This window comes from Gallus gallus, chromosome 4, assembly GCF_016699485.2.
Source record: "Gallus gallus isolate bGalGal1 chromosome 4, bGalGal1.mat.broiler.GRCg7b, whole genome shotgun sequence".
NCBI classification, from domain to species: Eukaryota; Metazoa; Chordata; class Aves; order Galliformes; family Phasianidae; genus Gallus; species Gallus gallus.
In genome coordinates this window covers 73,215,075-73,237,733 of record NC_052535.1, presented here as the reverse complement: position 1 = coordinate 73,237,733, position 22,659 = coordinate 73,215,075, and the positions used below count along the sequence as shown (strand labels likewise).

At 40.1% G+C, this 22,659-nt stretch overlaps 1 protein-coding gene and 1 long non-coding RNA gene across 3 annotated transcripts in view; both read right to left on the bottom strand.

Moving 5' to 3' along the window:
- Positions 1-8,162, bottom strand: part of DHX15 (DEAH-box helicase 15) — a 41,232-nt gene extending 33,070 nt beyond the window's left edge. Inside the window, exons 1-2 of one of the 2 annotated variants that reach the window (NM_001031159.2) lie at positions 7,953-8,162; positions 3,324-3,666 (exon numbers count right to left, since the gene is read on the bottom strand). In NM_001031159.2, the coding sequence (NP_001026330.2) occupies positions 3,324-3,666; positions 7,953-8,017 (408 nt within the window). In that variant the 5' untranslated portion in view covers positions 8,018-8,162. Of the gene's footprint in view, positions 1-3,323; positions 3,667-7,581; positions 7,646-7,952 lie in introns of those variants that run through there. The other variant, XM_046940191.1, reaches the window with a different exon arrangement.
- Positions 8,163-13,998: 5,836 nt separating this feature from the next.
- On the bottom strand, positions 13,999-22,366 carry LOC422811. The gene is made up of 3 exons (XR_001466405.4): positions 22,323-22,366; positions 21,470-21,558; positions 13,999-19,894 (listed from the first exon to the last, which is right to left on the bottom strand). It is a non-coding gene; the product is annotated as an uncharacterized LOC422811 (long non-coding RNA).
- Between the last annotated feature and the right edge of the window lie 293 nt (positions 22,367-22,659).

Below are 22,659 nucleotides of genomic sequence, written 5' to 3'. Positions count from 1 at the left end.
GAAAATTTAATATTATTAACATGTTCTGTGTGATCTTTTCTGAGGAGACAACTTCCAGGCAGAGCTAGTCCTAAACCTACAAATGATGTAAAATCTACTCCTTACTAATTGGCTTTAAAAGTATTCTAAAAAGCTCACAACTACACAAAAAACAGTGTTACCATTCATGCACAGAACCAATACAGAATAGTAGAAAAAGCTGTGTAGTTTTAAGTAACCTAGGCAGATTTTTCTTCTCAAATACTCTATTTCTACAGCAAAATGGAAACAAGTGAACATATGCACAACACACAATTGTAGACTAATGAAAAGCTGTGTTTTTTTCCTTAAAAAAGAGAATATACCCCCCATTGTAAGTACAAAAATAAAAAGAAAGCACAGACTAACAACTCTGAACGAAAAAAAACTCAAATACAAACTTCTATTCAAAACTAAAAATAACAACAGCTCATGAATACTGAAGACATGAATCTGGAATCCCATCCAGTAGCACATACACACTTTCCAGGAATACAGCATAGAAAAATGAAGCTGCTTCTCAAGCGACTAGTAAAAACTCAGCTCTGAATGAGGTGAAGCTTCTTAACTTTAAACAGAGCCAATCCTGACGTCAGCTTTAAAGCAGGTCTCTCAGGACATAGTAAAGGGAAATAAAAGTAATTTAGAGGCCATTTTCTAAGAAACAACAAAACCTATAACACTGGCATCAAACAAAAGATGAAGCCTATGTAGATTTCAACACATTAATCTGATTTAGAAGATCATCAGAACAATTTTCACGTCACACTTTAAAAAAGACAAAGAACCACAATATACATTTTCTACTCAAGTGCTGACCACTTTTGGGAATGTGAAATAACTTCCATCATCCAGATCTTACAGAACATAAAGTTAACTCCACTGATGCAAAAAAAAAAAAGCCACCTACAAAAATCCTACATTTCCTAAAAAAAAAAAAAAAGCATAAGCACCTCTCAAACTTCAGTAACTTCAATAGAGATTTTCAAAGATAACCACCAACAAAAAAAAAAGGGCAGAGACAGAGGCCTGTGAGATCAAAGATAAAAGCAGTGAGGACTGTTACAGTCCATTTTCGAGCCAAAAGAAAGCCATGTTTTTTTTTTTTTTAAAGGAATGCAAGACAAGAGTGGGAAGAGCACTGTTCTTCTGCCTGTTCTGAGATACTTCAATGAACTTTCTGTTAAAAGTTATGGCAGAATTCCCAATTTTCATTGGTTAATAGTGGAGTCCAACTTTCACTTATGTCAGCTCTCTTGCAGGCTACAAGGACAGCAGGTGATAACGCCACGCTCAGAATAATGCTTCTTCTAAATGTCCAGAGCCACAAAAACTTGCTGGAAAGTGGTATCCCTTGTTATGGCAAACATCCTATGCCTTTATAGTTAAATCTCTCAGTAAAAGCAGCTGCTACTCTACTATACCATCTAAAGAATACATTTAAATTAATACAGCAGTACCACAAATAATCTCGCACTTAAAAGAAAGTGTACATTGCAAACAGCATATTTAACTCTTCTAAATGAGATTCAACTCATCCATTTCATAATTACAAAACTGAATTTAGTCTGAGAATGTTTAAAGAAAACAATTTAGAAGCTTAAGATTAAATTACAAAGCAAGTCACAGCAAATACTGGAGAGATGAAAACGAGCAGTCTACATAAAACATACTTCAGTTTAATGGAGAGTTAAGGTTGCTGTTTTTTAATTTAAAATAAGATTGTGAAACAAGGCTTTCAAAGAAAATCCGTATCTCCTACTAGTTCCATTACCAGAGCCTAACTTTCTCAAACCTGGGACTTATCAAGACTGAAGCAAAAAATGGGATTTATGAAGGGGGGGAAAAGGAGTTGCCAGATGGCAGCTCACTCAGAACACTTGCGACTACTACAGCCTCTCTGCCATAGAAGTTAAGAATCACTTTGGAAGGACAATTCCCACAAGATTCCCATGGATGCTAACTCTCTGCCAGGTAAAAGAAAGCATAAGTAGTTCATATACATAATTAGTTTCAACATTAAAGCACAGAAAAATATTGTGCCGTGATCAATCAATGTAAGGAGATGGAAGCAAGACAACCACTCAACAAATGGTTTAGGACAGCACTCAAGAACGCAATACTATCACATGCAAAACAACAGTTTCCCTAATTGACAGCAGGATCGTTTTCAGCAATATATTCCTATAGAGGCACTCAGAAGATCTGCAGTCAGAGCTCACAGGAAGCACAGAAGACTCCAAGATAATTTCTGTGCTTTCGATAGCTTATGTCCCACTTTTAAGACAGATGCATCAGGTTTCTTAAGTCATTTCCACAAATTAGAGGTAAAGCAGTAGCACAATTCAACAGCTGATGCATTTTTTTAAAAAAAAAAAGCAACACAGCCCTAAGGTACCTTCTATTCAAGAAGGAACTTAAAACGTACAGTAAATAGCACAAAACATCACAACATTCAGGTATATAGATGTAAAAGGTATTCACTGTACTACGTCCTTTGCATTATTCAGACTACCAAATTTTATAATAAAAAGATTCTTTCAGGACTTACACTAAGTTAGCTATAAACCATTTTATGAAGATTAGAATATATCCTTCAGTAGTTAACTTTGTCTTAGATGAAAGGCACTTATCAGATTACAGAACAAAGGTCTTTTTAACGTCATTTTCCCACAAAGATTTTAAACAGCACACCAGAGAACAGATCAAGAGTTGAGCAAGTTTGTTCTGCTACAAACACAACACAGCACGCCTTTTCTTACATCTTCCCCATTCTCCCAAGCCCCAAACTCTTAAGGGCTAGTGAAACTCTGAATATCTGCTGTCATTGAGGAAGACCACATCAAACCAGTACCTGATATTCCCATTAAGTTCATAGCTGTAGCACTAAATCTCACAGAACATTAACATGACCTTATTTCTGCAACATTTTTCCTACTTTCAAGCAATCACCTACGTAAACAGCTGAAGGGATAAAAATTTGAAGCCAACACCTCAGTCTGTGGATCAGTACACTTCTAACAGTTAAAAAAAAATTATCTTCATTTACCAATCACATAACTACCAGGGAGCCTACGAGAGGTAAAGCCAGAGAACACAACTGGCTTAAAACAACAGAAGGTGAAAGATTTTTCTCAAGTACTTCTGCATTCATTAAGCAAATCAAACATTCATCAAGTAAGTTTTGCTAGTTATTTATGAGATGTTTTGCATAATGACTTTCAAGATACCAAGTAAAGATTCAACCCCCACTACTTAGCAACCATCTCAAACTTTAAGAACTCAACCATTGTGTAAGAACTTACCTGTGTTGTTTTACCAGACCCAGTCTCTCCAACCAGCACAAATGACTGATGCCTAATCAAAATATCCGTGAATCTTTCTTTATATTCCCAGACAGGAAGCTGTAGTCGTTTCTTCAGTATGTCATAATAACGAGGCGTATGTGGTAGATTTGTGAAAGGGTTAATACTGTGTGGAATCATTGCTGGTTTCATAGGTGGTAACCCAGCAGCAATGAGCGTAGAGTTAGATGCAGCTCGCAACTCCTTTTCCTTCTCCCTTTCTCTGTCACGATCTCTATCTCTGTCACGATCCCTGTCACGATCTTTCCGGTCATCACGGTCCCTGTCTCGGTCACGATCCTTCCTAAAATGAGTTAGGAAACAGCAAAAAATTAGACACTTGGATATTTAAATGTTATGAAGAAATTTGAACACAAATTGATTTTAAACATCTCTAGTGAATATAAACCAAGTATTTTAAGGATTCCTTCCAACATTTATCTTGAGTATGAATAAAAGTGCAACTGTTTATACTTCTAATACTGTGCACCAATCACCATACACAACTACTGCCATAGTTCCTCTTGTCATAAGACAATGGAGAGCACCATCAATGCATCAATGCAATGAGTACATACAATTGTAACTCAACTTTGATTGTTGAGTTAGATACTTAGACTCAAAACTAACAACAGTTGCACTGTTTTCTCCAGTATCACTTCCGACCATCTATTTCAACAACAGCGCGTGCGCTCCCATTTGTTACCAAAGCTGGAACACTGCTATACCTGCACAACTTTTGAAACACTCTGTATTACCCAAACAAACGTCAGAGCAACTATTTCACATCTTCATCACAACAAAGAAATACAAACTTAAGAACATAGGTAAGGAAAAAAAATGTTACACTACTTCAAGTTATAAACCTATTCTATTTTCCCTAAGTTAAAATACTCTACAAAGCTAAAATTAAAGTAGCAATATTTGAACAAGTCAATGGCAAATAATTGGCATTAAACACCAACCGATCTTGAACTTGTCCATCACTTGTATCAGGGATATGAAGTATACTTTCTTCCCACCATTAAGTCCAAGAAATAATTATTTTGCAAGCGCAATGAAACAGGATTATTTTTGCTGTAGCTGTATGCTCAAAAATGCATCTCACTTCAGTCTTCGTGACAGCTTCAGATTACTAAGATCCACATACCTGTCTTCACACACAATTTCACTTCCCCTACTGAACCCCTGATATGCTCACCAAGAAATCCCCAGGTTTACCCCAACAACTGTAGCTGCATGTTTCCAACAAAAAGCCAAAACTTATTGTGATTTAGCACCCTGAAGCAAGTCCCACTTTATCAATAAATTACATTTTTAAAATTACATTTTAAACCACTACAAGTGAAAAAAATTATTGGCATTTTTATCCACAAAACTTTTGAACAAGAACTGGTCAAGTAATATGTTAATTTCTAGCTACAGTAAATTAAATGGACAGCAAGTGTGAACCAAACTGGAACTGTTACTCTCCAGTCACTGGTATCTCATTAAGTCTTCCAGCCATTCACTCACACCAGAAAAGGAACCTATCAAGTTCTATCTACATTTCAGAAGTCAAAAAGTCTACTTAAAGGTCAACCAAGAGAGTTGATTCTCTGCTCCAAAAGTGTTTAAGAACAATATAAAAGAGGGGAATCAGATGTCGGCACAGAAAAAGCAGAGCACATATCAAGTCCTCAAACCTAATCATCGATATTAATCTTTTTACAACAGCATTATTTTCCTAAAAGATGTCTCTCAGCCTTCCACTACCACTGAAATGCAGCAGGCACACCAGATCCCTTGCATGAAAACAAGGGACAGGTAGAATGGCAGTTCCACCACCAAATGTTTTCATTAACATTTCTAGAAATGCAACTTGGCAGTTCTTCATTAATAAAATGTCACATTTAAGTCACTCCTCATCTCTGCACTTAACAGACTGACCATAAACCCTAAAACAAACAACTAACGTAAAAGAATCAGAATTTAATCACATTTGTCTTGTGCATGAAGTCCATAACGATCTTTATAAACAGGAGGAGTTTGGTGGTGATGGTGGGTTTTGTTGGGTATTTTTTATTTGTTAGTTGGATTTCTGTTCTCACATGAGGTTGCCTGGTTTGCTACCTGAACTCCTTATGCCCACCCATACAATACAAATAAATGAAAAAAACAGTAAAAATCACTGATTTACAGCACATAAAACTGCAAATGGAAAAGAAATAAGGTTAAACCACCATTCATCACAATAGAAGTCTAAGCAAATCCAACAATGATATATGCATTTTCACCACTACTAAGGAGACATGACAATAGCTGTTTGCTGTTGATGCAAACAGAAGCAGTTAAATGGGCATTTCTGCTCTTTACGTAAGAAAGCAATCAGTGAAAACGATAAATCACACTAACACAGCAACTGTGATGTTACACAACACCACTGAAGGTAAGTATGCTTAGAAAAAAAATCCATCAGGTTTTAAACTGCACGTACTCAACTTGCACAGTAGCACTGTAACAGAAGGTTTTCAAACAATTCACATCTTCCCCAAAAGCTTTCTTCTTCATAGAAGATAATTCAAGACAGGAAGATAAGAGAAGTGGTGTCAAGCTCCTAAGGCTGCAAGAACAGCTGCAAACCTACAGCACCACTGCCACGTAGGGTTACACACACTGATACAGGCCTCAATCAAAAAAGAACATAGCAACAACTCAGTATAATTTCACACTGTAGTTAGGTGATCCAGGTTGAAGGCAAGGTACGCTGCTATTCTGTATGTGATGTGGTATCTATTCAAGGAGCTAATTGAGCTTAATCCAGTTCCAAAACCAACTGGATTGCATAAAATCACACTGTGCAGAATATGACAAGAATATACATGTTGGTAACAAGAATCTGTGCATCTCAGCCTTCTGTATGCTGGAAAACCTACCAATCCTTACATAAGCCAGGACAATGTAAGATGAATAGTGTGCCTTGTGCTAGTTGAACTAAGATCTCATGCAATATTAGAAATAAATAAACTCAACAGGTCCACAGTGATTAACTCTTAGCCCTATGCCATTTAAAGCTTTCAATGGCAGATGAGGAAAGGACAAAGGGACACAAATCCTACACCTGTGTAGGCTTTAGGTGCAATACGGTTCAGAGACCTCTACATAAGAGTTTTGTACCACTGTTGAGCACTGATTACAATTTTTAGAAAATATAAGAGTTCAGAATGGCAGTAAAAACAACGTCAAATAATAGAACTCTTCCAGAAATTCAAAACCCATCAGCCTCCAACAGACCTCTCGTTATCCATACAACCAAAACATACCAGCTGTAACATTCAAGTAATGCACGATTCTGATATTACCATTTGAAAATTTCACAACAACCTATGGATAACAGAAAGTGTATATGCCAACTTTCCTGTATACACAAAAGAGTTATGTCAACTTCTGGCAAATGAAGAGAAAACGCGTTAGAGGAAATAAACAGCTCAACTCACTTAAGAAAAAAAAAGGTTATGATGATCCTATATGCATAGATTAGTTGGTCAATAAAAAAGCATTCTTTTCTGTTTAGCAGAGAAAAATGCATCACACTAGTGGCTGTAAACTGGAGTTGCACAAACTCACTTTTAGAAAAAAAGGCAAGTTCTGCTTCCAGACTGTTCATCAATAAACACCAACTGTTATGGCTGACTTTCAGCTCTTGCAGGTTTTGGGAGCACGAGTAAGCATTCTTCTCAGATCAATGCTCTCCCCTAAACAATGCTGCTGGGCTTCAGGAAGGAGTTGATTCAAGATGGGTTCTGTGCTTTCCAAGAAGGGCAGGCCAAATAAGCACAGCCCTTCTTCCTGAGCCTTCACAAAACTGCGGCCTTCAGAGGCTCTTTGCTCCCAAACCAAGATCAGGGAATATAAAATACAAAGAGACTGCATTAAAACAGCAAGAACACATTGCCTGTGTTCCCACCACGTCACTAACCTTGATGAAAGACTGCTAACTATGGTGCATCGGGCCCTAAAACTAACTCGTGTAAAACAAAGAAACCTACTCCCCCCGTGACATCCAACCCCAACCCCACCTGGCACTGCCTCCTCACATGAGGCGCATCCCCGCCGGGTACCCAGCGCAGGCAGCTAACAAAGGAATAGCGTTCCTACCCGCTTAGGCACTAAGCACGCGCTACCTCACGCTGACCCCCTGGATCACGTTTACCACAGAAAGAAAGCGACAGAAACGCACCAAAAAGGACATGTGGAGGAAGAGATATCGGCGGGCCGCACACAAAGCCCCGCGGGTGCGCGCCGAGCCGCGCCGCCCCGCCGCCCCCAGCCCAACCCGGCCCGGCCCGCGGCCCCTCCTTCCCTTCCCCTCCCCGCCCGCTCCCCACCGCCGCGCCGCCGCCATCCGCCTCCCCCACTCGCAAGGCCGAGGCCGGGCCTAGGCCCCGCGCCGGGGTGTGCCCGGGATTCGCCGTTCCCATCCCTTTCAGCCGCCCCGAGCGGCAGAGGCCCCGTCCCGCGGGGAGCGGCCCGGGCCCAGAACGGACAACGGATTACGGGGGAGCGGCGCTGATCCCCCACCCGCCCGCCACGGGCCGCGCTACCCCTTACCCGTCAGAGCGCTTCTTGCTGGAGCTGTAATCGTCGCCCAGATCTAAGCGGTGGCGCTTGGACATGGCGGCGGCCGGAGTGGCGGAGGGCCGCTGGGCACAGCGGGGCTGAGTACAACGAGACGCGCTCTCCGCTCCTCGAGCAGCAGCAACGGCAGCGGCGCCGCGAGGCCAGGCGCAGCCACTAAAATGGCGGCCGGAAGGAAACGCCGGGGCTGCGCGAGCCGCTGCCGCGCGCGCGCATGGGAGTGAGCTCGGCGGAGCCGTCCCTCAGCGCGCGGCCACCGCTCGGCTCCGCCCCGCGCGTTCCAACGGCTGCGGCCGGGCACGACGTGATGGCGGCCGGGCGGCGCGAGGAGCGTTCCGAGTGCTGTCTTAGGCGCTGGCAGCGCCCTGCAGGCCAAACTCATTTCCAGAGTCCGTTCCGTTCGCCGGGGCAGGCGAGCACTGGAACAGGAGTTACCACGGTGGAAGTTAAAAGCAGGATGATGTTGGCACGTAGTTTTTGTGGGCCGTTGTAGACGTCCATGGGTGTAGAAAAATGCAGTCCTTCACGAGTCATCTGAAGCAGCAGAAATGAGAAAATCAGTGACACTCAGACTACAAGCTCTAAAAGCGCATGCATTTAGGATTGCTGGTACAAGGAAGCCCATGTTCCCAGCACCAACAGGGTACTGTTACATCAAAGTTCTCTAGGTGTGAGCATATGCTGGCATTTAGTAACACAAGTGCTGCAGTGCAATGGGACGCATGAGCTAGAAGTACCATTTTGTCTATACGGCTAGCAGGTTATGCTTGTACACTGATGCATTATTCTCACATTTCCAGCCAGTGTAGCCACCAGCCGGAATCTGTGGCTCAGGCTGGCTCCAGCAGACCTGTCTTCAGGGTTGTTTCCGTGTCCTGACCTGTGTTCCTCATCTCCAGCCTCCCCCAGCACCTTCCAAGAACTGGGTTAACCATCTACACAAGCTGTGTTTGTCCCCTGACTGCAGGCAGAGATGAGGCTAAGCAGGAGAAGATGAAGTCAGGCAAACAAGATGTCCCTTAATGAGATGCCCTAAATGAAAAGGGTGTGAACCGCTTTACCGCTGATAGGAGCACTGTTATTCCTAGGCAGACCCCTGTGCTCTCACAACTGGTTCCTTCAGCTGTTTCTCCTCTCGCCCAGCACTAAGGTTTAGCAGCTGCCTTGCTTTCCAAAACAGTCACTTGATAATTCAGCATAGCTCATAAAAGTCAATCTCTGAGAGCTTCTGGAAAGGCAAGAAGGACATTTCTTGATACTTATCTACTGCTGGACATTCTCTTCTCTGGTCCTCCTTGCTTTCCCAGTATATTTCATGCTCTCTCAGTGCTGCAGTAGTGGTTTAAATTAATGACTTAGATAAGATAGGAATGAGATGTACTACCATAATGTTAACCTATCTCTTCATCTAGGTACACCTGATGAACAATACATTTTTTCCAAGTCACCCTCCCTGCCTATTTCCTCTCCCTTTCTGCCAGAGATTACCACAACCTTCACCTAGCTACCTGCAAGAGCGTTCACTCCCCAGCACTTTGGTCAAAGGAGTTAGGTTAGTTCAGCTGTTTTGAATAAGAATTTTTTGTTAACTCATGTAACTCTGAGGGCAAGAGAGAATTCTCACAAATGGCTCAGCAAGCAAATCTGAAAATAGTCAGAAAAAATCATTTAGCAGCAGTGACCTGTTCCACAGGCACAGCCAGCTCAGCAAGTAGGTGTTTGCCCACACCCCCATGTTCTTCTGGAGTTTCATCAGTATAACTACTAAAACATTCCATGAAGACAAATCCTCAGTGCATATTTAGTAGAAGAGCATTTTTGACACTCATTTTAGATGATACAACAAAATGACATCAGTTCAACTGAAGTTCTAGGCACTACTGCAATAAAAATTCCATTTTTCTGTTTAAAGTGATCAACTGAAATAAACATTCCATGAATACTGGACTTGGAGCTTTTCATGCAAAAGTGGAAGTAGTTTTCTAAGTTATATTACAAAAAACTCTGGAATATCTATGTCAGAGTTTGCCAGGGGTTAAGTGTTATAGGTTTCTCTCTGTGTGCCAAATATCAAGCTTATTTTCTCTGAGGCAGCGTACACAGCACTGCATTCCCAGAGGGTAGCTACAGAAAGCTTTCAATGCATCTCCCTAAGTGGCTTTTTAAATGATGACTGTCTTAAGCAAAAGCAAATAATAGTGGAAATAGAGGAGACATTGAGCTTATTAGAGAAGGGAACCAGAAAAAAAAAAAAAATAGGAGGGCTGGATCTCCCTGGAAAGTGGGAAAATTGGAAGAATGCAAAAGCATTACATGCATTAGCTGTGAAGAGTAACTACTGCTGTGTGATTCTCAGAAGGCAGAGGCTGTTCAACAACAGGTACATGGAGAGCTCTTCAGCTGTACGTTCCAGATCTTGATTGTTCCTCCCTGTGCACAGCAGCATAAAAGCACTAAGGTGCTTGATCCAGGTTACCACATGGTCAACCCCAGGAAGGTTCCTGGATTAGGAGGAGGGGAAAGCAGAATAGATATCTCAGCAGGTAAGAGATCTTAAAAGCGGTTATACCTTCCCAGCCAAAGCAAAAAACAAACAAACAGAATATATATATAAATATATAGCGTGTCATTTGGGGTGAGCTGGAGTGCTGTTCCAGACCAATATCCCATGCTCTAGCTGACTATTAACAGTACTTTGCAAACTGCTGAATGCACCCTCCACCCGTGTTTTGAGCTATTGGCTACATAATGGACAATTTTGTCCCATCATCCTGAAGAACTGTCAATCTAAGGCTTTCATCCTGCAAGCACACACATGCTTTATTTTACTAATGCAATTAATCCTTTTAACTTCAAAGGGATTACTACAAGTAGCAAAATGCAGCATGTAGGTAAGTATTCACAGGATCCTAGCCCAAAAATTAGATAAGATGAGAAAGAAAGATTGAGAAGCACAAATGGACATAATGACAAAGTGGTAAGCATTATGTGAAAAGCAGAAAGGATGAAAGGAATGTGCAAAATAGGGCATATTCAAGCATATTTTCCACCTTTTCAAATACATCTGTTAAATAAGAGTTTGGTTTCCCCCAGGTCCTTTATAACCATCTATAAGAGTGAAAACCTTAGATCACTGAGGTAGGAGATATTTATGAGTTGCCTTCTGAGTGTCTATTCTTCTCTCAATTTCTTACCCTAGTTTTTAAAAGTATACTCGTTGGTATCAAAATCCTCTTAGACAATTTTTAGTGAATATTACTTTGATTTTCATGTACACATAATACTCTCGTGTTATTTGGGTTAAAAGGAGCATTAACATTTAAAACTGAAACAGTGGCTGAGAAGAATAACATCTAGGAAATGCTATATTTTTTTTTCCTGATTTTGTGTTGCCTTTTCCCCAAAAGACCCAAAAAAGCATGGGTCTTAGGCAAGTTGTAATTCAAGTACGTGCCCTGGAACGAATGAGGATTCTGACAGAGAAGTCCAGTGTCGCAATTTATTACAGCATGCAACTAATTGTTTCACCCCCCTGGTAGAGATTACCAAGCCTATAAAGGGTAGAAAAATGATGTATATCCAGCCTAGCATCTTAAGTGAAACACATCTTCCCTGGTTCAAGCTAAGACAAGGTGGTGGGTGATGTGAAACCACGCTTACTCATCCACTGCAGGAATGGAAGCAGAAAGAATAAGCAATTGTAAGACAGACAGCTATGGGAGGGGGGAGCATTTAAACTTGCTGTAGCTTTATGGTTAGAGCCCTAAAATCTCTGTAGTATGTATTTATTACATGGCTGGCCAGCTGGTGGTAGAGTCAAGGTTATATGTTTGCAATGCTATGGCCACACTTACTTTGCCAGTGTTTATAGTTTGTTTTTTAAATATCATAGAATTGTAGAATTCTTAGAGTTGGAAGGAACCATTAAAGGTCATCTAGTGCAATTCTCCTGCAACAAAAGGGATATCTGAAGCTAGATCAGGCTGCCCAGGGCCTGATGCAGGTGTGCCTTGGAAGTCTCCAGGTACAGGGCACCCACCATATCTCTGGGCAACCTGTATCAGTGCCTCACCATGCTCCCTGTATAAGACTTTTTCCTTATATCTAACCTAAACGTACCCTCTTTTCATTTGAAACCACTTGTCCTTTCACCACAGATCTGGCTGAACAATCTGTCCCCTTCTTTCCTGTAGCTCTCCTTCAGATATTGAAAGGCTGCTATCAGGTCACCTTGGAGCCTTCTCTTCTCTAGGATGAACAGCCCCAGCTCTCTCAGCCAGTCTAACACTTTCTCTCTCTCTCTCTCTTTTTTTTTTAATCTACAGCACATGATATTAAAGAATTTCCTGCAAACTAATTTAATAAAAATAATAAAAAAGTATTTATGATAAAGCAGTCTGCATTAAAAGAATACACATATAAATGGATAATGTTCTTATTAAATTATCCAGGAGCCTTAAATGCAAATTCTCATCACAGGCAAGCTCTCATTCTGTCCTCCCACCAAGCCCATGTGAATAAATGGACCTAATCCTTGTGTTCTGTCACATCACTGGAGAAAGAATACTTGAGACAAGAGCCCATAATCAGAGCAGGTTTTATGTTAGACTTACGTATTTTTCAAATTTAAAAATGTGAAGATGAATACATAGATATAAATTTCTGCAGTGAAGGAAAGAGGCGGCTTCTCTGTAATTACAGAAACTAAACTTTGCAACACTTGAAATATATATAAATCAATACTCTGAATTGCTCTGGGAAGTGTGCTCTAGGAAGCCAGCATAGTAACAGCAGCGTTGCCATGTTTGCCAACTTTATCAGCCATGAAGAGACTATCTGAACTTTTTGAATGGTCTTTAAACATTATCCCAGATAGAACACATCTGTAACAGCCTGGAGGTCAGGACGGTAGGAATGATTTTATTAAAGTTTCATAAGAAGAAAAAAGAGACAGAGCTGGGAATTGCATATGTTAACAGCAAAGTTCATTTTGAGCCTTTCTAGCAAGCTGAAATAGTGGCAGCTAATGGCTTAAAAAAAGCCACCATATCTTATTGACAAATAAAAAACACACATACTTCAACCGGGACAGATATCAGGCTACATGTACAATTACATCACTCTATCATAGTTTGGTAGCATTTCAAAGAGGAGAAATTAATGAGTACCTGCAGTCTTCTGAGGAAATGATGTCTGTGCTGCAGGTGAAATAGAAAGGAGCACCAGACACAAGAAAATGCAGCGCTGAAGTTTATACCCACTCTTCACTGCAGTGTGAACAATCAAGTGTGCATTCTCAAATTTTAGCTGAGAAGTGACTTTAAGAGTACCTGTATCTATTGGAACAATAACCAGAGTGGCAATTCACTTCTGAAAACAAAACACATTCTCTAGAAGGAAATACATTGCTGTAGATAAGAAGCCACTATTCTCAGCTCCTCAGTCACTTACCAAGGCCTTATGATCACCTCCAGTCCCCTTGAGGAACCTTGCATGAGCAGATAATCATTATGTGCTTTGAATACCATCTGAAAAGGTGGTGTTAATGCAAAATATCACCACTGAGTAAACTAGGTTATAAATCTAATTTATATTCGTTATACACAGAATTTATACAACGTTCTGGTAACTTCTAGGTCTTTCCAGTTAAAATAGCATTGTTTTAATACCTTCCACATTTGGAAACATCTGAAACTATAAGCTAATATGTTGCGTGTGAGGGCAGTTTATCTTTTAAGCTCCTTACAATCTGACTTCTTCCTGTGCCAACTGAAATCTTGGGACAAGCTCCTTAGATACAAGATGTTTTTGGAGAGGAGTAAATATTTCATGGGGAGCTGTTTAGATTCAGAGAAGATCAGGTTTTCAAGTTTATTGTTTGATCTTCTGCTGGAGTAGTAGAATTAGAACAAATGCAAGTTTTTTGGTTAGCACTTCTTTTGCAGAGGCCTGATTCTGTCTTGCAGTTTCTTTGCAAGTGTTTCACATCCACAGAAGGAAAACATGTACTCCAGTGGTATATATTTTCATTCATTTTTTATTTAGCACAATCTCTTATTTGGTACATTCATTATGGCATTAGCTCCCTAAGACTTCTTTTTTTAGTGGGAAGTCCTCTCTTTAATAGAACCTGTAAAACATTCATATTCATGCCTGAGGTTAGGCTTGCTAGATCTACCAGCGTTACATCTTTGCTTTGAGTATTTGTTTAAGTATTAGGAAGTTCATTTGCTTAGTTTCTGCCCATCTACATAGAACACACACACTTTCAATAAGCTAACATTACAAAAAAAGCTACTGAACTGCAAAAGAGTTGATCTAATAACCCCTACCTCGTGAACTACTAATATACAAAATAGTAAATGCTGGTCCTTATCTTCACAATAAGTTCCAAACTGCATAACAAAGTACAAAGCAGTAGAAAACTACACAGAATAAAAATCCATCATATCCTATAAATAGTCCATAACAAACCATAAACATTAATTATTGTCTCTTCCCCAGCTGGGCCAAATTTTTTAACTAATGATCTTCCTTACTCTTCTCCCTTGCAATCAAGTCTTTTTCTCTCAACTGTATTAAATGCCCACTTGCAGAAAAAATCCTCAGCAGTGAATGAAAACATCGAGAGTGAATTTTAACTTCTGCAGCTGTGTCAAAATGGACTGTAACCTTCCTCCTGACAGCTTAATTCTGTAATGCCCCAGCTCTGCAAAGTGAGGTTGTTTGTTAGTGTGTGTTGTTCTTCTATCCACAGCTTAGAATAACAATCAGAAAGCCAATATAAGAATCCTAAAGGAACAAAAAGCAGACATTAGCTAAACTTACTTTCTTTTTCTTTCTTTTTTAACACGCTATTATATTACATTGCTTGCTCTGCAAAGATATCCTTCTCTCTCATGAGCAAGTCTGTTTCTAGAGAGAAAGAAGAGGGTGCTGCTACAGCTGCTCCTTCTTGCAAAAACAAAGGGATGTATTCTAGTGATATATCAGTGATATACTCTGGTGAGTGACTTTATTTTGTAGAGATACTGACCAACTTGTCCCTCAGTGGGAAACCAGGCAAACTGTATACTTCCTGCATTTTTTTTTTGAATTGCAATAGCCACATCTAGATTAACATAAAGAACTGTCTGCTACCTCAGGTACTCCAAGGCTCATTTTGGTATTTCAAGTACTGGTGACCTTGCTGGTTACACACCTGTCTTTGCAAAGGTGAGCCGTGTGTATGGCCTTCTTTGTGTCTTATAACTGGACCTGCTCTAGGCACACGGATAACTGATCTGTCTGCATGTAGGTGGGATTTATTATTTAAGTTCTGGCTTTTTGTCCACATTTGAAAAAAGTACTAGGAAGGAGGTGGTTAGGATCATTAAGGATTATACCACTGACATATTCTTGCTCAGGCTCCTTAGACCTGTAACTCATAGCAGAAGGCAGAAGCTGCTCACTTTCAAGATTCATTTTCTTGAACCCCATCTTGCATCACACGAGTGCACATTTCTTTGTCATAAGTGATGCCTCAAGAAAAGAAAATAACTGGGAGTCACCTATGCTTATAAGTCACAGGCAGGCTACATGGCCCAGATAATGCAATGCTGGTTCAAACTTTTTAGTTTTCTAACGTTATGTAAGTATACTATGTATATATTCTATGTTATCATATTGTACAGCATTGTATAGTAGTTACAGAGTATTTTCATGTACTACATAAATCTCTAATGCTACCATTATAGCAGTAGGACACTATTCTAATAATGCTATTGTAATAAAAAGGGGAGCAGAATTAAGGTTACCATAGGTGAAGAAGTGCTCCATTCTGCAGTTCAAAGGTTTTTTGAAGTGGCTCCTACCTATACAATGTTGTATGAAATACGTAACACAGAACCCAGTGCTATGTTATATTTAACATGCAGCATGTAGTTCTGGGGGAGAAAAGGAGAAAAATGAGGTTTTCAGAGATGGTACTGCAGCACTGTCGAGGCAGTCCCTGCCCTTCCCAGTCCTGACTGCTCACTCCTGTCTCTGCACTACCCTCTCCCTTGTTATGGCATGGCTATTTGGGTAGTCACACAGTGCATCAGGCTGTGAAACTGATAGGGCTAAAAAATAGCCTAGCAACAACAACATAAAAGCAGTTTCTTAGCTTGTTTGGTTTCCCAACAAGGACAACAGATGGAGTAGCACAGGGACGCAGGCAAGCAACTGGAGACAGGACACCGTGTCAGCTGCCAGATCTCCTGAAAAAATCCATGACACATAACCACCTGACACTGCTCACCGTGGAAAAAACAAACTAGCACTTGAATATGTCTGTGAGCAAATAATTATATATTTTCTTACATGAATAATATTAGCTCCTAGAAAAACACCTATTCAGCTTTTTTTACTTCTCAAAGATATGACATCATTTGACAATAGCTTTATTTTACCATGGATTCTAATGGAAATTAATATAATGGAATGATTTTATAGTGAAGATTTCTAGATGTTTTTAATTTTTATTTTTTAGTAAGACAATGCTGCTCAGCACTGTGTGAGAGAGCATTGGGCTGAGGACCTCAGTACAAATATTCCGTGAAAAGTGTGCAATGTCCTACAGCAAAACATTTTAATCTGCAGGAAGACTAAAGAAAGAAGACATTTTAAGTCCCCCCAGATGAGAAGCTGAAACACTGCGGACCTCGTAAAGTGTATGAAATCAAGTTGGACTCTTATGTCCTCATCTTTTCAACAGTATATGTACTTGAACATTTAACAAACCTAAAACAAGCAGGACAAGACAAGATAATGGTAGCTTAGTGGGTAGTAATGGTTATAGGAGGACAGTTGAACTAGATGATCTTGTAGGTCCTTTCCAGCTTTGTTATTCTGTGATTCTGAAATGGAAATGCGGATGAAACAAAAAGTGTGTTGTCGATTTCCTCTAACAGCCCCCACTGACATTCATGGATGCTTGCTGAGTGTGTATGGAGACCAAATACTGGATGTGAGCACAGTGAGGTGGTGGTGTTGTGTTTCAGCAGTGGCAACAGTGAGTTGCCACAGCTGGTGCAGATTCTTATGAGCATGGCATGCAGGCTGTTGTTCATTGCTGGTGAAAACGCATGGTTAATGGTGGTGATTGCCTTGAAAAAAAGTGTTCTGTAGCTGAGAATTTGCTCTATCAAATAATCTTATTGTGCTCTTTGAACTGGTTGTAGTTTCCGTGGAAATAATTAGGAGGCATTACTTTCAGAGCAACTTATGCAGCCCAAGACAATTCCTCTCCATTCAATGTGGATCAGGAAAGCAAGAAGTTTCGACACCCATGAGCTAACAGACATTCATAATCTGGTTTATCTTACAAGAAATTGCTTTTATGAACTAACTCAACAGTAGTTAAGATTGAAAGCACTGATGCTAATTTCAGTTACATCTTACTGAACTGATTGTTCTGAATTTTCTCTTGTTTCATGGGCCAATACAAAAAAAAGCTAGTTTATTTCATCATAAGGTTTTTAAGATGTAGTTTATCCTAGCAACCTTACCTCCAGAAAATCATCTGCTTCTACTTATGCCTATCATTTGGATGCTCCAGGAGGAATCTTACTTTAGAATTACATCAGCTCCAAGATTGTGTTCCCCCCTGGGGAAGGAGAAAGTGCGGTGTGTATAAAAGATGAGAATGTGAAGGGGAAAAGCAGTAGTAGTGCAGGGGCAGAAAAAACAAAATCTGAGAGATACAAGAGAAAGGGAAGCAAAAACATAAGAAAGATGAAGAAAAAATCATCTGTCTTAACAGAGACTCTTCTCAGACTTTCTAAAGGGATATGGTTCTGAAGTAAAGGTAGAAGAGTAACAGGAAGTGAGACTGAAACAAATCACTTAAAGAACAGGAAGGGTATCAGGTTTTTTTTTGCTTAAAAACTCATTCATTTAATGAGCAAGCTTGTGTCTCCTTGCCATCACATCGGTACGAAGTTACAAACATCAGCCTGAATTATCCTATTCCTTACCAATTGTTCTCCTTTAATTCTAATGTTTTAAAATACATACAGCTCATTGCTTGACAACCCTGTACATCCTAAGAAGTCTTTGTCTACTCTGCACACAGGAGTAGGTTATGTATGTATTCCTGCACACATGTACTCCTGATTAAAAAAGTAAAACTTATCAATACTGAGAAATCAATTCTAAACTGCAAAGGAGAAAGAAACTGATAGATAGTATTTAGGTGGAGGAAAAAAGAAGAATAGAAGGAAGACAAGGAATAGAATTAAGAGAGAAAGCTGCAGGTGAAACTCTGGTTGGAGAAAAGGCAAAGTGGCCATATGTTCTAGATACAGTGACACAGGTCTCCCAGGAGATGAGCCCAGATGCTGTGTAGAATGCAACTGTGACTTTGTCATTGAGGGAGGTGAGAACAAGAAAGAAGAAAGAGGAACAGAAAGATTCTTCGTATTAAATACCACATCTATTTATCCTTGGCTGAGACAAGAGCAGAGCTAAGCATTATCCTAACTTCTGAGCTCGCTGTTTTTCAGTGAATGCAGTTTTTTTTTAAGTTTCATCATATTTCAAGACATGTTTTGTAGTACATCTCAATCTGCATAGGTGCCATTTTCCTACCTGCCCACTCCTTGATGTGGTCTTTACCATCCCTGGTATGCATCAACACTGAGCTGCTGCACTGCATTTTTGATTTCTTCCATCAGCTTTCATTTTGATTCAAATAGATCTGCAGCTACTGCCAGCAGTTCCATAAACCGGGTCTGGAATATTAACAAGGACTTCTAATTTTGAAGAGGAGATAAGTAAGGTTTTCTTTATCACTGAGCACAGTGTTCCTGTACTTTCAACATTTAGACTCCCTCCCAGAACAGATTCCATATTTCTAGGTAGATTTCACAGATAGAAATACATGCATATTGCCATCTGATTAAATTTAGTTCTTGAAAGAAGTGTTAAAAGCATTACCCCCCCCCCCCCAAAAAAAAAAAAATCCCAGAACATTGGCTATTTCCACTCCCCAGCAAGGAGCTTATTAGAGGAAGCAACCAAGTAAAAGGCTGTATTTCTCTTTACATTAATTTGTAGTGTGCTCAAGTAATGATGTGTTGGTCTGCAAACATAACTTGGTTACCTTCTCTTTTTAATCTGGAAGAGGAGTGGACACAGCATATTCATGCTACCAGATAAAAGCTCCTACTGGAATGATCCTCCTGAAACCTCTAATCAGCCCCCACAACATTTGGAATCATGGCCACAACTGCGCCAAAAGTTGCGTATCCCACTACCATCCTCTAAGAGCCACAGATCTTTATAGTTCAAGGTCCTAATTTAAGAAACCCACTTTAAGATCTCAGTAGCCAATGATATTAAATAGAATCTATTTTCCTAAGTCAGCTGTGAAAAGAGTGATGGCCAGGGCATATCTGAAGTCTGTGTCCAAGTTTGGAGCCTGCAGTTTGAAGGGAATGTCCATAAACTGGAGAGGGTCCTTCTAAGACAGGAGCATTGAGGAGGTGCCATCAGTGAGCAGTGAGAAGCAGTTGAGGGAGCTGAGCTAGTTCAGTTGGGCAAGGAAGAGCTAAGCAGTAATCTATTAGCAGCCTATTGCTCTTGAATGGGAGCCACAAGGATGACAGACTCAAACTTTCCTCAGAAAGGACAGAAAAATATAGCAAGGGGGCAACGGACACAAATTCTGGTTGGAGGGGTTTGGACTAGACCCATGGAAAACCTCTTTCAGTGGGAGGGCACTGTAACTTGAGAGTTCACACTGCTGTTCCTCCAGAGAGACAATCTCCATCCTCCAGGGTTTTCACAGCTCACCCAGAAAAAGCCATGGCTGACCTGGTCCAGCACCAGCAGCAGTTTCACTTCACATGGGAAGTTAAAACAGACGATCTCCAGAGGTCCCTCGCAATGAACTGAAAGTGAAGCAGAAAGTAAGAAGGGCTTTGAGACTGTTTCAGTAAACTTCAGTAAAGGCAGAGTAAATTAGAGGACATCAAATTGTCAGCTGGCATTGCTGACACTCGAGGTGAGGTAATATATCCAAATTGCATAATTCAGAATCTTTAATGACCGCTTCAGTAAGTCTTGATGACGTAAGGCACATGGAATTTAAACTGCATTAGCCTTTCTACTATAGAGATGTAAATTGCTGCAGACTACTAGTGGATAACTTACATTATAGATGTCCAGGCCAAGTTTCATTTATACTTGAACAGTGCTATTTCTCATCTTTATCAAGCTAGCATTATTTCTTAAAGCTAAATTCAATTTTAAATAAAAGCACCAAAGAAACAAACAAAAATTACCTCCATCTGAAAAACAAAGCTTCTAAAAAAACTCCAGATGTGAATGGAGAAGGAAAAAAAAAAAATCAGCCAAGGGTAAGAAAAGGAAAATACTGATTAATGAGGTTTGTTTGTTCTGGGGTGTGATCAAACAGACCAGCACCACAGTCAGTGATAAAAGGAGGCAAAGTGCTGTGCAGACTGTTACATTCATCTGCTTAAAATTCTCATGGTCTGAGTGCTAGAATAATTTGCTCCACACCATCTGGCAGATATAAGAAAAATGAATATGTAGAGGAGGGAAGGTATGAGGAAGCTCTCTGCATTTTTTATAGAACGTAAAAATACTGGAGTTTGCAACTTAAGCCACACATCACTGTTCAATATCTTAAATGCACAAGCTTTAAACAATCTAAAAAATGCTGATTTTTAAACCATACAGAAATAAACCTATAACGTGAGTACAATGCAACTCTGTATTTGGAACTGGAATTTAACAGCTATGAAATGCAGTGCAGAAAGCGAGTGCAAGTATTACTCGCTGGACAATGTGATTTGTACACTGTCATCCATGCCCAAAGCAGAGAGGATAACTGTCTCATGGCTCTCAGTTAGACCTCTCCGCTGCACTTGCAAGTTCCACTAGCAACTGTGAAAACCTCCAGCGTTGTTCAAGAAGAGATACCACAAGCAGCACATACTCTTAGAAGATTACAGCTGCCGTGGGATACAGACATGTAGATTGAACTTGTACATCTCAAGGAAATATGAAAGCCACTTTCCTAAGTGTGTTTCTCCACAGGAAACACAGTATTCTTACATCTTTCATTTTCATTGTTTGGTGTGGGGTTTGTGTAGCTTTTCCCCAATTTCAGTTCTCATTTTTGATCTGTTACCAGCCAAAATGAGGATTGATTGAGAAAAGCAATCAGAAACTGACCTAGTTGCAGTCAAGCACAACAGAGGGGGTACAGAAGTCCTCAATCAGCCACAAAGCTCAGGTAGACCCGAAGGGAAGAAAGTTGTCTCATTTTTTTGCCATTATTTGTCCCTTAGCTATTAAGATTATTTTTTACATTGGAGAAATGATATTATTTCTCTATTTTTTATTACAGAGATCACATGACTACCTATACAAATTTGTTTGCTGTAGAATAACGTTATCACATATCAGAGCAACCACTCCCCAAAGTTGTGCATTACCTTTTGTCACCAAAGAGGTATTTAGAGAGCACAGGAGATAATACTGCACATGATAAGCACACGTTTCTCTCACTTGAGCACCTGAGGACCTGTAGGTAACAAGACAGAGAACAGAAGTTGAGTAACTACTTTCTTTAAAGTAAAATTGCTGTAGCAATGAGACCTTGTCATGCATTTTGATACACTGGCTAAACACAGCCCTGGGAACAGGGAAAATTTATAGCTGTGCTTTCCATTTGGATAAAGGAATTTGACAATAGGTTTCAAGATTGTTGGAAAAAACATCAATTTTTTGGTTTGTTTTCAACTCCATTTTCAGCTGACAAATAAATTAGCTGAGAATTTTGAGGTGGAATGCACAGAGTTGTAATCAGACACTCAACTCAAAAGTCTGACTGTGTCTCTTTACTAAAGATTTACAAGCTCTCACTTAACAGAAAGAAATACCCCTCCCTTCACAGTCACACCCCACTCACATTACTGCTTTATGGCAGTACATACATTTGGGAACAACTGTTTTTAAGGATGAGTTATAAGAAGAGTATAACTTAAAATATATATATATATATCTCTGACAAACCCCTTGAGACCTCACTAAGAGTTGCAGCCACTGCCATCAAACAAACCGATGTATCAGTTTCACAGAAGCAGGGCCAAATATCCCCCTAGTCTTATGGTTCTGTTGCCTTCTATAATGTGATTGAAACTCAATGGAAAGAACAGCAAGGTATCAGAGCAGCAAGACCTCAGGCTGCAGCAAGCAAGGATTCACTCAGACACAACAGCAGTGGGCACAGAAACAAGTGGAGGAAGAAAAAAAAAGGAAAAAGAATCAAACAATCAAACTACTTACCTTCAGAAGGATTCAGGTATGCAGAAACCTCCAATAAAGCACCCTTACTACCACTGCCAACCCTTAAATGCAGTCTGGGAAGGGGTGCATCCTGGCTCCACCCCTTCCAATCACTTAGGTTCATTGCATGCACCTGAGCTCCCCTGGCTTGGCCCTGCCTTCCCCCCAGGTGCTCCATCACTGGTTCAGGCTGTGACTTAGCATTTCTGCTACACCTTCTTTTTGGTATTAACAAAAATATTAAATATAAAAATTAGCATTGTTAATTATATACATTGTGTTATATATTTTATGAGAGCTGCTCCAAAAGTAATGCCACTTATTTTATGATGACGGC